Here is a 17,027-nt window from a genome sequence, read left to right as displayed (position 1 = left end):
CCTCTATTTTTGAAACATACCACAAAACAGGAAAATGTAGAAGAGAGGACTTGGATATTAAATTGAGATCAGATTATTAAGAAGGTTTGAGGGTGGATTTTGTCTGAAATGCACACAGTTAGTAGTCAGAGGGTCAGCAACAGCAGGAGAATTAAGGTGTTTCACTGCATGGAGGGGAAGTTATGGAAGAGTGGAGGGATTTCAGTTAAGCACTGGGAACTCTTTTGAGAAAGGAAGAACCTTTATAAAAGGGAGAGCTTCTGCCTTAAACAAAAGGGGAATGAACTTGCTAGCAACGTTCAGTTAAGACTTGATTCTACTCCCACTGAAATCAATGGAAGTTTTGCCATCAATTCCAATAGGAGCAGGGTTGGGGCTTTAAATAGGTTTTGGAAGATTGTTGAAACTGGGAGCTTGGGAGAAGCCATCAGCTGCAGGGCTACAGAAGTACAAATGGAATTCTGTAGCAGCATGAAAGTAAGATAGTAATTACAGCTGTAGTGGAAAACAGCCAGAGAACCAATTAAATAAAGTAAGTTTCTCATCAACCAACTTCTGACCAAAACAAGATATACAAAATAGTAACAAACAATAACCGCAGAGAGCATAATTAAGTACCAACCTAAGATATAGAAAAGCAAAAAATGGTGAGTTGGAATGCCTGACATTAAGACTATTCCTAAATATAAAGTGACAGTGCTAACTTGCAGTGGGTTGAGAATAAGCCAATAAAAGAGATTCATTGGTGGTTATAAACTACATAGGAAACAAGAGTTAGGCCATAGGAGGTGGTGAAACAGCGCTATAGGTAAAAGATTCCATGAGATATAAAACAATTCTAGGTAGAGAGCACTGTGAGGTAGAATCTATATGGCTCTGTGATGGCGTGGACTAGGCCCTGAGGCCCCCTGCTGGAGGCCTGTGGCCCTGCTACACCCCACCCCAGAAAAGGGTAGTAGAGAGGTCCTCCAAGCAGCCTAGAGCGGCTGTGTGGGAGGCAGCCAATCAGGGCCCAGAAGGTCAGTATAAGAAGAGCTGCAGGGCAAGAGTGAGTTTGGTTGCTTGCTAGAGCTGGAGGAGAGTGGATGATGCTCTAGGCTGGCTGCTAGGTCTCCACAAGGACAAGGCCTTGAGGTAAGGGTGAAGAATGTGCAGGAGCCATGGGGAAGTGGCCCAGGGAATTATAACAGCAACACAGTTTATTTAAAGGGACATTGTGGGTGGCTGCTGTCTATAGGGTCTGCGGGCTGGGACCCAGAGAAGAGGGTGAGCCCAGGTACTGCCCATCTGCCACAGGGAAGGTGGCCTGGACTTTGAGGCACCCCAGAAGGGGAGCTGGAGTGACCCAGCTGTAGCCAGAAAGGCCCTGAGGGGGTGAAGACACTGCTTCCAGGGAAGGAGCCGCGGGGCACTGCTCTATTCCAGAGCAGGGACAAACAGAGAGACATTACAGAGGGCACTAAGAGGCCCCTGTTGGACTTGTACTGTGAAAGGGGTTTGTGTTGCTTTATCTCACAGACAGACTGTGTATGACTTGGCCAAAGGGCTGAGTCAGTGAAGACCTACCACAAACAGGTAAAGAGAGCGCAGGCACATGCTTGGCCAGGGGGCACTCGTGAGAGGTGAGTGCAACCCCGTTACAGGCTCTATTGAGCAAACTGAGCTATGGACATGGCAATCAGTGGCAGCATGGCACCTCAGGGACAGGGCCTAGAATGACCCAGAGTCCATAAATGTACGCTCTGTTTTCTCTGCTGATCCTTGGGGTGTATGCTGGCTGTGTAAGGCTAAAGACCTCTCCTCCCTTGAGGGCAGATATTTTACATAGATTTCATCTCACTCACTGACTGACTGACTGAACAGGGTTTCAGCCTGGTCTCATTGTTGCTCCCAGAATTATTTGTGGGAAGAATGGATGTAGCTGGAATGTCTAAATACAGTACCTGATTTAGATTGTCCAAAGCTCAGCAACTGCCCCAGGTTTTTCAAATCCTGGCCCATAGTCTGTGCATGAAATGTGTTAATAGTTTTAAAGTGGATTATCAAACATTTCAAAATCAGTTTTTCTTTTCAGATTAATTAGACAAGTGCTTTCTACTCTTCACTAATCCCCTCCCCCCCCCCAAGCAGGATACACACTTTTAGCCACCAATACAGAAAGTTGGAAACCGAAGACACAGTAATAAACTGATACTGAATTCTGTATCTAACATGTCAATTAGGAAATAGTCTGTATACACAATACTTGACACTTTTTGTGTTAGAAAATGCCCTATAAAAGTGAGCTGAATTATGTCTACATGATTCAAATAGCCAAGAATGTTGATTATTTTTAAAAATAATCCACAAACCCTGTATTTGCTTCATTTTTTGCTCACAGTACAATACCTTCTGATGGGTTATTTAGTGTTCAAATCCATCTGTGCAGCCCTGCTGCTTAAAAAGGTAAATTACTTAAATGGTTTGAGCTTTCTCCTGTTTATTGTTGCCAGGGGAACCACTTCATTGGTATTCACCAGTGTAACATTGTTTGACTTGTATTTCTGAGAGCCAGATGCAACAGTGAAGTGCAGCATTAAGGGAAAAAATGCACTGCAGCATACCTGAAAACAACCTGATGTACTGAAAAAAGGTCACAAAAGCATTGTGGCTTAGGCTGTTTGTTTTGGATTTCTTTTTGGTCTTTTAGTTAAATAGCTTAACAAAACTTAAACAATTTGACATTTTCACTGTCTTCCTATGTATAAAATTTACTTTTGACCACAATTTACATGATACACTAAATAGTGCTTAACCAGAAGTCCTGGTCAATAAATTGTGTTTCTAAAATGTCCACTTAATTTTTCTCTGATCACCTAATTTTTTTGCTCTTTTAATGCTCTTTCCCCTGTTCAAATTAAAGGTATCATCTTCATTATGTTTGGGAATGAAGTCTTGATGGCATCAGTGTATTATATTTTCAGTTAGTTTCCGTATTCTATTTGAGGGCATTTAAGTGACAATGTGAGCCACTATGGAATGGCTGTTTTACATGTGGACGGAAGGTTATTTGAATGATCCTTTAAAATATATACCGGGTTAATACAGTATCTGATGCATGTAAGGTGCTAAACACCCTTGACTCTGAGTGTTTTTAAATGATGCCAGCCTCTGGCAGGAGAAATGGCTCTGGAAGGTGTAGATACTCAAGGTCATAGCAGATATTTAAGCCACAGTTGGTTTTGGGAAGCAAGCATATGCTCACTGTAACGACTCAGATCATGGAGAAATCTTTGTGGGTGAGGGAGTGAAGTTTTAAAATGTGATAGAGCACAGCAAGGTTCTGCAATTCTAAGTCCTACATGTGCTCTGTTTTATATTTGTTTCATGATAGCAGCTATTATTATTATTTGCATGACCATAACAGCTAAGAGTCTTCATCATGGACCAGCACCCCATTGTTCTAAGCACTGTACAGACAGAACAAAAAGATTCTCTGTTCCAAAGAGCTTACAATCTAAATATAAGACAAGAGACAACAGATAGATACACAGACAGATGGGGAAAGATAAGGAAACAAATTAACCAGTGAATCCCTGCAACTGCTTTTAGTTTTACAAAACCAAGTAGACTATTGTTTATATTCTACACATTGTTATGCCTCAGTAATAGTATGTACTTGACCCAGAATTCCCCTGGTAGCCTTGATCTAAGGAAAGAAAAATTCATGTACTGACTTAATTCCCCTCAAGAGTTTCAGGGAACTTGCCCTACTCAAGTAGAATATGGGCCATATTTTGGTCTGGAGGTGGGTGGGATGGGATGGGCTCAAGCCAGAGAAGTGATCAGACTCCTCAAGTTAAGCCTCACACATGCGTGGCTTGGAGTATCACATACGTTCATTGTAGGGGCCATGGTTTGCTAGCCTCTAGCAATACCTTGAAACCCAGAAATAACTGATTTTCCATTTGTTTCTGGGTAAGACTTCAAAGTAGAGGAGTAACATACTGTCATACATCATTAAGCAGGCAGCCAGCCACCTTTTGAACTAGCTATAGATTTTAAGTTGTCTTCATTGGTAGCCCTCTGTAAAAGAACATTCAGTAATCTAAACTAATTACTAGTGTATTTTTAGAAGATTGCCAAGGGCTCCCAGAGCTTTGGATGGGTACTCTTTTATTGGGGGGAGTGAACATATATAAATAATGTAGACATAACAAAGGCATGGATAAATTGTGGTGAGGAGTGCATCACAGGAATGAAAAGGAGCTATTCCATTCCATGGCTACATGTCCCCCAGCAATCCCACACACATGCTGAACAGAACTGACTGGAACCACTTGTGAGAGGGAAGAATGGAATTGCTTAAGGATGATGACTGTAATCAGAATCTTCAAGTGCATCAGCAAAACCACCTGATCACATGCTAAAAGTTGACAGATATGAAAGAACAAACATTATCTTTTCAACACCAAAATTTTCTGCTCTTCATGTACAAGACTGATTTCATTTGAACTATTGAAGCACATAAAATTCAGAATTGAAACAGAATGACTGGAACATCCAGTTGAGATGGGAGGCCTGACATTACCAGATTTTAAGAGACAGTACTCTAGGGCATCAGAAATTAGACTGGTACTGGTATGGATCTCCCATAGAGAGGCTCAATCATGTATACAAATGGAACTGAAACTGGCAAACCTAATCTCATTATGTAACTATGCTAGACTTGTATCCCAAAATGCTTGCACCCATGAAGTATTACTAACTAATAAAAAGTGCACTTACTAATTGGGTATATATGAAGCACTTGATCAAACAAAAAGAACTCATCTCAGGAATATCAAAAATAAAAAATAATGGTGCTTTCAACCCTGGGCTGAATGAGGAAGTTTTAGAATTTGGGGCAAATGTCACTATGATGAGTGGAAGTATTTCTTTAGGATTGAACAACCATGAAAACAAATTGATCTACCGGATATATTAAAATAAAAAAATGTGGAACATGAGTTTACAGAGAAAAAGGTGGGTGAGGTTAGCGCTCTGTTGCTTGAAAGCTTACCTCTCTCACCAACAGAAGTTGGTCCAATAAAGATATTACCTCACTTAGTTTCACTAAAATCCTTAGACTGACATGACTACACCACCACTACATACATAAGTTTATACATATTGCTTACTTCATTAAAATCATTTCTCCCCCCGCCCATTCTTGTTCTTAGAAACCACTTCGCTACATTTGCTGAAACTTTCTAAACAAATTCAGCCTGATTCAGATACCCAGTATGGAAAATTTCAGCCAGAATGGTTAACATTTGGCAAAGTTATAAGCAACTGATAATGGGAAGTGTCAGTTTTTAACTATAAGCAGCACTACCCGCTCTTCCTATAATTAATATATATACACACAAACACGCATCATCCTGCACACACAGTGTATGAAGCTGAATCCAGGAAATGGTAAATCCATTGCTTCAGTCTAGGCTTTACAGGGAAATACATTTCCCAAAGAAAATTCATGCTTTGTGAGGGTGGGGTGATGGAGCAGAGAAAAACATTGTAGGTTCCAGCTCATAAACATCTGTTTTCACACTTGACTAGTAAGAAAGGTTTACTAGCAATTTGGTACATACCAGAGATAAAATACAAAATGGATAATAAGTTGTTTATTGGGTAGTAAATTATTCAGAGATGTGAGGGTTTCCATGGAGTCTGTTCCAATTTTCACAAATTAAAAGATGACCATTCACTGCATCAAGAGGTAAAATTATAGAAAATAGCTTTCCAAACGATACTCTTATATGGACTCATTTTGAATAAATTTAAGTAGGGCTATGAAGGCTCATTTTAAAATGTTAAAAAAAAACCCATACCTATTTTGAAAAACATTTCCCTGTGTGATGCTAGTGCAGACATCACATAGTGATGTTTGGAGGATAATTAGATTAATTTTTTGAAACTGTCACAATTTAACAATAGAACAAACAGTCAATTTTACTTTCTCAAACATTATTTAAAGGAGCAGGCATATTTAATATGTAAAGCATATTACACACAATCTGTGGAATGTAAGAAAGTGATAAGAGAAAGTACAAATTAAAATGTAATAAAAGTGAATGTGCGAACAAAAGAAATTACAATTAAAAATAACCATTAAAACCAAAACATCAGTCTTCATCTTATATTCCTACACCATAGCATACTGTAAATTCAGTATTTTACACGCACGCACACTAAAATCTGGTCCCCACCAAAGTTATAACCAGACCTCACTAAAGAATGGTGACACACATACCTGACCCTCCCTAGAGCCAGCAATGGCGACATCTGGTTCCACCAAAACCATTTTATAATGTTAATGCAGGACACTGAGCAGAAGACAGAATGGAGACAGACAACCAAATAGTAAGAACCAAGGTGTGGGTGGAATTGCTTCATCAGAACCTTCTCAATAAACCACCCATGCACAACCACAGAGAGGATAAAAACCAGATTAATTAGGGTTACCATATTTCAACAATCAAAAAAGAGGATGGGAGGAGCCCCGCCCTAGCCCCGCCCCTTCCACTCCCTCCCACTTCCTGCCCCCTCAGAACCCCCCAACCCTCCCCCCCCCACGCCTTGTCCCCTGACTGCCCCCTCCTGGGACCCCTGCCCCTAACTGCCCCCCAGGACTCCACCCCCTACCTAAGCCTCCCTGCTCCTTGTCCCCTGACTGCCCCCTCCTGAGACCTTCCCCACATCCTAACTGGCCCCCTAGGACTCTACCCCCTACCNGCAGCCAAAGCCCTTCCTCCACTTCCCCCCTCCTCTCTCCTGCAACTTGACACCACTCCCCTCCTCACCCCCCCCCCCCCAGAACCTCCCTGCCGCTTCTCTGACCCCCGGCCCCCTTACTGTGCTGCAGAGCAGCGCACTCGGCAGCGGGGGAGGGGGAGCAGGGTCGGAGCTCCAGACTGCCGGAGGCCGAGGCGATGGCCGGCGATCTGTGAATGCAGGGCGGGGGGAGGGAGGGAGAGGAGGGGAGTGGTGTCAAGTTGCAGGAGAGAGGAGGGGGGAAGTGGAGGAAGGGCTTTGGCTGCCGGAGCCCGTGCGAGTGGCACCATCCGGCCGGCTGCCCTGTAAGCTGCGCACACTCTGCATGGGGGTGGGGAAGTCCGGACATTGACAAATTCCCCCCGGACGCTATTTTTAACTGAAAAAAGCCGGACATGTCCGGGGGAATCCGGACGAATGGTAAGCCTAGATTAGTAATAGTAAAGTGAAGCAATGTTTTTGACCAGAGCATAACTGTCACCTGTTCAAAGAGGCTTAATAAATCAAATTCATTACTAGTTTAATTCCACTGATAGAATTACCTCAAAGATAAATTTGACTTAAAACCAAACGAAAACAAATAAACATGATTTTCCCTAAATCTTGGTTTCTTAAATTTGGACTTTTTATTGTTAGCAGTTTTCAATAGCAACAGTGAAATAACAGCAGACTGAGGTAAAGTTTGGACTAAGATAAGGGACCATTAAGTGGTATAACTCAGAGCAAAATGAAATTAAAAGAATTAAAGTTAGTAATCTGTCTGTGTCACACACACACACACACACACACACACACCAGTTAAGTGACCAAAAAGATAAAACATGCCAGAGTTGCTTTATGTACATAATGTTTTTGAATGCTATTAATGCATTAAATAAATATTTGGACACCGAACGCATTTCAATAACAAATATACCTCGGATCCTTAAGGTGGAGGAAAAAAAAGCCCACAGACACACAGAATGATAGTAGACTTTTATTAACATATCTTACAATGTTGATTACTGTATTCCTATTTTTGTACCTTTTGATGTGTTATAAAGTGATTTAAATGCTACAGTAATGTACTGTACTTAAATGATCATTCATCCAGGATACCACACCAGTACATTTGAAGAATGCACACACCCACACCCACCACTCTAGTTTGGAGCTGTTATTTTTCAAAGTAAGCTTAATATAGCAGGCTTTAAAAAGTTATGGGGGAAATCAAAATTCTAGTTTAGCAGCATGCATGTATATTCAAGTAAAATTCTTGAATCAAGTGCTTTTTTTCTTTTTTTAATTGACTGGTGACTAATTCACCAATACCAAAATAAACACTATGAAATACCCAGATTTTAAAGTTAAGGCTAATAATTTTACTTCACATCCATATGCACAACCATAAAACATTCTATTTTAAATAATACACAGTAATCAATTTCTGGAGACATTATCTCTTGTAAATATAGCATCAGAGTTTCAAACTATAGATTACTCAAGTTCGTGAGCCCTGTAATAATGTTGTGCTGGAGATGTAAAGAATCTTTTTGCTCTTCAACCACGTTTACAAAATGGCCTAATAATTCATTATGAGCAATGCAAAAATATTACAGGCTGAACTTATGATACAATATTAAAAAAGTAGTATTTTGGAAAAGACATAGCTATTCAGTTGGTGAAACAGAATAATTCTAATCTTACAAGTAGTATTCTAATGCTTTTGAAATATATATATAAAAAACAGCACACCATTATAATGTATTTTAATTGTAGATCTTGGGGAAAACCCTCAGGGCATCACATTTTTTTTTTTTAAGTGGATTTTTTTTGTCTGTCCACTGCTCTTGACTGCTGTATGGTCATTGTATTTCCCCTATACACTTTTCACTAGATAATGACTTTCAGTGAGACCCTTAAAGAGGGATCTGTTTTCATTTTGTACACATGGTTTTAGCATTAGATGTTTTTATTTTACACATATAAATTTTATTTTACATAACAAGCTATGAAAAGTCCATAGTACCAGGAACTGCTTGATAGTACTGTATGAAATAGCCAACAAATGTCTGACTCATTTGAGAGAAAAGCTTAGTAGCAATATATTACATACCAGCATTTATCTGTAATCTTCCCTACCTACTTACAGTGTGGAGTTTAGCCCAATCATGCCTATTCTCATGGATCTGTAAGACCTCTGAATATAAACTGTTTATTCGGCATTCTTCCAATGAGGATTCAGATGCATTGCTCATTCACCAGGGCCACCTCTATTGCGCTTTTTTCTTTTTAGGAAATCAAGCAGAAAGAGCACTGATTACTCTGCACAAATACAATACAGATGAACCTCTTGAGCTGACATGAAAGATTCAAAATTATGTTTTATTTGCAGGATAACCCACATGTTTCCAATCCAATCATTCTGAAACATGCATCTGGTTGGCAACGAAAGGCAGGCAGGGTTGTAATTAGAACCTGCCATGTTGTAAGTCTGACAAATTTTGTACATACAGTAACATCTATATATATTATCACCAGTAATTTACTCAACTGAAATGGCAAATTTCATTTCTGGAAAAGAAAAAATAAGAAAGAATACGTGTTCTGTTTTCATAGCAAGCTACTTAATTCGCAGCTATTTCATTTATACATGGAAAATATCTGTGAAATTCCTGAGAATAAATAAGGTTTTCAGCAATGCGTGAAATCTTTCAATAGACCTTTCACAATAAGTGAAATGTTCTTTAAAGTTCTATTTTAGACCCAGTGTTACTATACAGTCTCACAAATCATGTGTTTTATATAATTACAATTGGATATCAAGCAAAAATCTCAAATTAATACAAGAAAGGCAAAGAAAAATCTATCCAGTATGTTTAGCAGATGTAATACACATATAGTGTTTCAGCAGAAGATGCTAAATGACTCAATTCCACCCAGAGAAATATAAGTTCCTGGGACCTGTCATCCCTAAACAAGTATAAGTACAACTTGTGCTTCTTATCATTAGTGGAATTCTAAAAATACAAAACAAAAGGAGACTACTGAATGAATTTAGATTTTTCACACCATTCAGAACGGATTTTTAAATTGTCATACCATTAATTTGGTACCAAAAGCACCTAATTATTGAAAGACTTCATATAATGGCATAGTTTCACTCCCCCCCTCGCCCTCCCTGTGAAAGAGCTAAACCCACATTCAGTTAAAGCTATTGTCAGTCAAGTTGCATTCATTCATGGTAAGGCGATGATATGGTACAATAGTAGTGATAGTTTACAATCCATTGTAATGTGGTCCCCATCTTTTATTGATGTGATCAAAGGTATGAGAGACCCACTGCTGTTCAAGCACCTTATATCTTTCCTTACATATATAGAGAGGTTTACCACGCCTACAGGGAGAGAAAAAAAATCAACAGTTAATAGTGAAAAACAAACGGAAAATGTTTATATGGTGGCTCTAAGTTAATAGTAATGTTCTAACAGCGAAGTTAAATGATTTTTGCATTTTTTTTCTTTTCAGTTTCCGTGTACATATGTATATATTTATATTATAGGATGCCGGTCTTCATTTGTTTTAAAACACACATGCATTGAAACTCTTGACAAATAAACACCTTAAAATAATGAACTAAGTGGTAAGACATTAATGCCCAATAGCCCATATTGTAGGGAAAGCTGTGGGAGAGGCCAGTGGGGCAGCAGTCTAGGGACTATAGCACTCTCCATGGGTCTGCAGAGAAGTGGTGCTCTGTGTACAGAGGGCTCTATATGGTTGATCAGGAACATGCAGGAGAGGAGTGGCTGCCCGAGCAGTCTGCAATGTCACTCAGGCACCTGAAAACCTGGGCAGAGCGGCACTGCGACCCCATGCACCAGACGAAGGGGCTATCGGGTATTAATGTCTTACCGATTAGTTCATTATTTTAAGGTGTTTATTTGTCAAGAGTTTCAATGCATGTGTGCTTAAAGACAAAGACAGGCATCCACTTTAATTGGCGGATGCAACGGACAAAACCAAATCCAACTATGAAATATCATAGCATTCTCCTCCATTGCCCACCTAGGATGAATAGCCACAATCCTTACTTTATCCCCTAAACTCATATTACTTACATTCTGCACGTATATCATTATAACCTCAACAATATTCCTAATAATCAAACTTCTAGAAACAAACAAGATTTCTGTAATAACAACATCATGAACAAAACTCCCAACCCTACACACCATATGGATTCACAGAGATGGCAAAGCCTCTCCTTCTCAAATTGACATTCTGCAGGAAATTCCTGCACCACAACATACACCTTGCAAGTAGCACAATCCATTTCTTAGTAAACAAGTTCCAGATCATTTTATTTATATACATCTAATTAGCATAATATAACAAATACAATGACAACACTTACATTTCTAAATATGTGCTACTCAGGAAGTGAGAACTTGTTAATTACTGTATCTGTTTTATTACACACTGTAAACATAAAGCAGCAAAATCAAAACATGCTTTATTAAAAGGTTACCTAAGATCTCGGTCTTCTTCACCATGTGCATCTAGATAAACAGAACCCCAAAGGCAGAAACGATGGCCTCGAATGATGATGATTACAGATGCATTGATCAGAAGAAATATTCCTGTCCCAGCTCCACAGTTCTGAGAATGCTAGAAGTTATATTTTGGGGTTAGGGAGGGAAGAGTACAAATATCCTATTAATGGCTGCAAGTTTTATAATAAAGAGAACATTTTATTTCAAACACACTACTTATATGAATGAGTGTCACATCACCTACTAAGGAACAATTTGATCCTTGCCTCTACTGTATACTTAGGGTACATCTACACTACAGGGGGGAGTCGATTTAAGATACGCAAATTCAGCTACGTGAATAGCGTAGCTGAATTCGACGTATCGCAACCGACTTACCCCGCTGTGAGGACGGCGGCAAAATCGACTTCTGCGGCTTTCTGTCGACGGCGCTTACTCCCACCTCCGCTGGTGGAGTAGGAGCGTCGATTTGGGGATTGATTGTCGCGTCCCAACGGGACGCGATAAATCGATCCTCGAGAGGTCCATTTCTACCCGCCGATTCAGGCGGGTAGTGTAGACCTAGCCTCAGACACTAAGGGTGATATGTTTCCAGGGATTTGCATGATAAAGTAGAGCCTACCATACATTTTATGAATAAGCCAAAACCTCGTACATGATATGTTGCCATAATACATATACACGAAGTTCCATGCAAAAGATGGTTCCAAACTCAAAAAGAGAATGTTGTCTAAGAAAAGCAAAAGTACAACAACATGCCACCCTGGGGAAAAACTAAGTTACTATAGAAAACTGAGTGAAAGTGTTCACAACAATATCTCTAACTTGCTACTAGCAGAAGTGCATAATTTGCTGTGGCAAAATATTATTTTTTAGTGAACAGTGAGAATTTGAGATTCTCTCAGATTATGAAGTACTCAGGGTATTTTGCTGCACACTGCTCTACAGGATGGACTCCTATTTGCAGATGTTGCCATACTTGTGTATTGCTTCTCATCTTGCCCTTCACAGTATCTACACTGGTCACAATTTAAAAAAAAAAAAATGACTTCTTAAAAGGTGAAACTCCTGGTTACAACAATATATTTTTATTGTTCATGAATGACATATATATTATTTTATGCAGTTCATTTCTGTAATTGTATTTTGAAGATTTTAGCCCTTTCCACACATTTTTACTACAAAGGAAATTTATGACCACAGAACTAAAATATAATTAATGATCTAAATATTGCAAAGTATTCTATTTTTTGTCTTATACCTTTATTGTCTATAGTATATTTTCATAAAAATGACCTCTCAAATGTAGTCCTTATGTCCAACTATTTTAAAGTTTGATCATTTTTTCTCATACCATATTATTTTTTTGTGACTGAATTGGAGATAATACTATTTTCCACTTATAAAGCACCTGTCACTCCAAGTACTTCAGAAAGGTGCATAAGTATTATCCTTATGGGTTTTTTTCATCATGGCAGTTTTTAGGAATAAACACATGCAGAGCTCATGCTGAAAAGAGTAACTCATGGAAATATAATTTAAAAATTTTAAAAGGTCAAGTGTCATTTAATCCCCAATACCTTTAAAAAAAACATTTTAGAGGAAATTACTAGAACTCTACTTGCGCTGTGAAAACAGCAGCCAACTTTGAGTATAGTACAATAGTTACCATCTCAGGGATGAAATTTGCAAATCCATTCTAGTATAAACTCTTCACAATTTAAGCCTTTTTCTTGCATTTTATGCTGGATGGGGAAGAATCCGCCCCAGAGTTCCCGGGTCTGCCCCTTTCTGCTCTCTCTGTCTCATGTGCAGCCTAAGATTTAACATGGCAGCACTCAGTCCTCAGTGAAACCACCCACATCCACTCACCGATAAATAAAAAAGTCACTAAAATTCAAGAGTAAAGAATATATTTTTAAAATATGAAAATCACAATCTAACTCCCATGACAAAAATGCAGCCTTAATTATCTTTATTTTACAGGTGGGGAAAACAAGGCACAGAAGCGTGGAAACTGAGAACACAGCAGTTAAGGCCCAATTTTAAAAGTTATAGCCAAAGTGACCTGCTCAAGTTTACACATCAAAAAAAGTGGTGGTTCAGAATAGAATCCAGCTGTGCTGACTCCCCACTCTGCTTTTCTCTAATACTGGAAACATATTCCTACAATAAAGAGCATGGAGTTCACAGGAACACTCATGAAATGTGGAGACTTCAATTTTTAAGTTATTGATATGAATATGCATCTAAAGATAGTATTGATAAAACAGTAAAGACTGATGGCTCTTCTTTGGCTTATGCGAAATGTGTTTGTGGTCTCAGTCAACTTTCTAGTTGTCAAGCGGCCACAAATAAACAAACCACACACACACAAAAATCATAACCACAATTTGTAGCCTTGTTGGGAAACTTAGTAGAGCTTTATAATAATTCAAGTTTTATATTAAGACTTCATGGGATTGAACATAGGATTTTTAACACTGTCTTTTAAATTAACTATTTTCAAGAACATTTTCTTAATGGTGTTATTAGCAACAAACCAGATGAATCAAACAAAAATTAAAAATCATTATCTGTGTTGTTTACATTTTGCATTTCATTCAGAAAAGGAAAATAGACCACATTCAGTTTTACTTTTATTTCTGTTCAGTTTCACTTTGTAGCTTCCCTGCACTAGTACAATGCTAAAAAGTTTAGGATGAACACACTACAGGAAATTAAAAATAAACTTGTTTTCATTCACATTTAAATAAAACATCTATAAATTATCAGATGGTATAAAAATTAAATACTAAACTGATTTCTGAACTTAAAAACCATGTGATAGTTTCTCTTTAAATATATTTATACTAATTTTATAATGGCTAGTCTTGTGTCGGTACCATGGATATACTAATTCAGGAACAATCACAAGATTCTTTTCTCAAGCCAGCTTTGCAGAGATGGCAAATGTGAACTTCAGAGCGAGAGTGGGTGACAGCCATTGACTTACAGAACTGTTCCACCCATTTAGTAACACTAGCACTGGCCTCAGAGCAGACCATTTACTGTCCTTCATCATGGAGGGAGAATAAGGCTAGTTTCTGTCCAAACGAGGAAAGTAAGGACTGGCCCTTTGAGGAAGAAGTACCTACATATTCTCTCACTCAAGTTGCCTTAGAGATAAGTCCAAATACCTTAAGGGCTGCCTCCTCCTCCAGAAGTCTCCTGTGAGGGGGCAGACTAAAAATTTAATTAAAACATGTTTGGAAATGAAAACTATCAGAGCGGAGAAAGGAACGCAGAACTTCTTAGCATGATTTTTTTTTTAATTTAAAAATGGAAATAAAGCTACAGTAGTTTGAAATTCTCTTATTGTAGAATTCACTCTTACCAGTACACATTCACAGTAACTCTGTTGTTTGCAGCAAAGTCCTTTCAAGCATACAAAAGTACCACAAACTAGACAAACAGCAGGATCTTTAGGAACCTTGGTACAGACAGTACAAGTCTTTCTGTGATAATACTGGAAGATGGTATTATAATTTTCAGGCAACTGAAGGAGACATGGCAAGTCCCACTTAGGCTCCTGTATAAGCAAAACCTAAAAAGAAAATGATAGAAACATTTATCAGTGTTGTATGTATATTTATCTGTGCTGTGAGAACTTTAGAACTTGTAGCCCTAACAACTCACAGTAAATCGAACATTGTGGAGTACTTTGCCACCTGAGTATAGGATAGGAAAAAAAACTTTTAATGAAACAGTAGCCCTATTAAAACATAATCAGCATCCGGGGCAAGCTGGGATCCTTTATCCAAAAAAGTAAAGGTGACCCAAAAAGATAAAACACCCACCCAGATGTCTAAAGACCTTTCACCTAACCCAATAGACAATGAAGAATGGCAAAGGGGATTTTTCAAAGTTGTACCCACAGACTTAACAAGTAAACCACAAGTGCGTACATACCTGGCATCCATACAAGGAAGGATTTCCGACCAATGCCCTATAAAAAGGCGATTCATCTCACCATTTTGGAGGCAATCTACTCTTCATTGTCTCCATCTTCAACAACGTATCGATGCTACCCATCTACGACGGCTATTAATTATTAATAGGCCGTACTTTTTTCTTTTCAAACTAAGTTTTAAGGGGACTAGGCTAAGCTTGGTTTCCCTACACTTTATTTCAGTTTAAGGTTTATTAAGTTAAGTTAGAAAGTAAACAGCTTTGACAGCTCTTTGCATCAGTTTCCTCTGCTGGAGCTGTGAAGCCGGAATCGCCAGAGGCGGGGTCCTGTATCTTCCAACACTAGGTTATTAAAATAAAGTGTGAGTATTAACCAAAGTTTGCAGCACATAATATTGTATTATCATATGTATCTCTTGAATAACAGTAGTACAATTGCAACTCTGTAATTCTAACTGTTTTACCATTTGCTTACTATTTTGTTTATTTTAATAAAAGATCTTTATGACTATATCTGTCTCAGTGTAAGCTTCCTGTCATACCCCCGAAGGTCCTTTTATAAACTCTGTGAAGCCTGATTCAGGACGAACTTTTATCTTCTGATCAAACTGGCGAGCCTAAACCCATACTAATTAATATCCATAATAACTATTATATTAATATTATTAAGAATTAATTAAATAAAATTAAATTAAGTGAATAAATTAAATCAACATTACTAACACACCCAAAATCAGGCTACAAACTACAAAATGTAAACATCAGAATTTTATTTAAAGGAGGGAAATGTGCTCTTTGAGATGGCCCATTCTTTCTACTGCATTCCACACAAGCTCCAAAGCGTCCTTTAAATGCCTTTTGGCTGAAGACTACTAGATGTGGCTTCCTATGGATCCTATTAATGCTGCATTAAGACTTCAGCCAGAGAGCATCACTCAAGAACAACATGCTTCTTGCCTCAAGGAGCTCAGCATACTCAAATTGCTCTAGTAAGGTTACAAACTGATATGGACTGCCTTTCCTCAGGGCACAATGCATTACACCTTCTAAAGGCTACAAACTTCGCAGGTAAAACATGGGCCTTAAGTCTTGTTTACACTGCGGATTTGCCCTGATTATAGCCATTCATGGATAGCCAGTGACATAGCTGCACCTAGCATGGACAGGCAAAGCTGCTACTTGTTCTGAAATTTGGGGCCAAAAACAGTAGGATAAAGTTAGGCTCTGAAACTGAAGTCTAGGAACTTGCTTGATTTTCAAACATACTGAGCACTCAACAATTCCCAGTTAAGTTGATGGGAATTGCTATTCCCTCTGAGGTCAATGTACTCAGTACATTTAAAAATCAGACAAGTGCCTAAATATTAGTTTCAGAGTCTAACTTTACCCTCTTATTTTTTGAAAAACTTCGCCTAAAATTTTTAAAGAGCCAATAATACATTACAGTTGAATCTATTCCATTTTTTGCAGGTTACCCACTTAAGGGCACATATGTGTGAGGATCTTTCTTACAAATTACTGTTCTGTTCACAAGAGTTTGTTATAAAAACTGAAAGAGGTCTTATTTGGAAAATACAGTAAAACAGCAGTGTTCTTTTTCAAACATAAAAACGATATCAACAGTTTTATGACCATGGCTCAATGGTCTATCGAATGAATCAGATCTACTAAGGGCCAGAACATTTTGTTATTACCATTAGGGTTCAAGTTTTCAAAACAAAATTGTACCTGCAAAATATGCAAGTG

General features: G+C 38.5%; 1 protein-coding gene across 1 annotated transcript in view; it reads right to left on the bottom strand.

Moving 5' to 3' along the window:
* Positions 1 to 7,758: 7,758 nt before the first annotated feature.
* The window catches only part of UBR3 (ubiquitin protein ligase E3 component n-recognin 3), a 171,110-nt gene continuing 161,841 nt past the window's right edge, over positions 7,759 to 17,027 (bottom strand). Inside the window, exons 35-37 of the mRNA XM_034786048.1 lie at positions 14,707 to 14,916; positions 11,306 to 11,445; positions 7,759 to 10,171 (exon numbers count right to left, since the gene is read on the bottom strand). Of these exons, the coding sequence (XP_034641939.1) occupies positions 10,054 to 10,171; positions 11,306 to 11,445; positions 14,707 to 14,916 (468 nt within the window). The 3' untranslated portion in view covers positions 7,759 to 10,053. The remainder of the gene's footprint in view (positions 10,172 to 11,305; positions 11,446 to 14,706; positions 14,917 to 17,027) is intronic.

Source organism: Trachemys scripta, chromosome 11 (genome assembly GCF_013100865.1).
Source record: "Trachemys scripta elegans isolate TJP31775 chromosome 11, CAS_Tse_1.0, whole genome shotgun sequence".
Taxonomy (NCBI): Eukaryota; Metazoa; Chordata; order Testudines; family Emydidae; genus Trachemys; species Trachemys scripta.
This window is presented reverse-complemented; position numbering and strand designations above follow the sequence as displayed.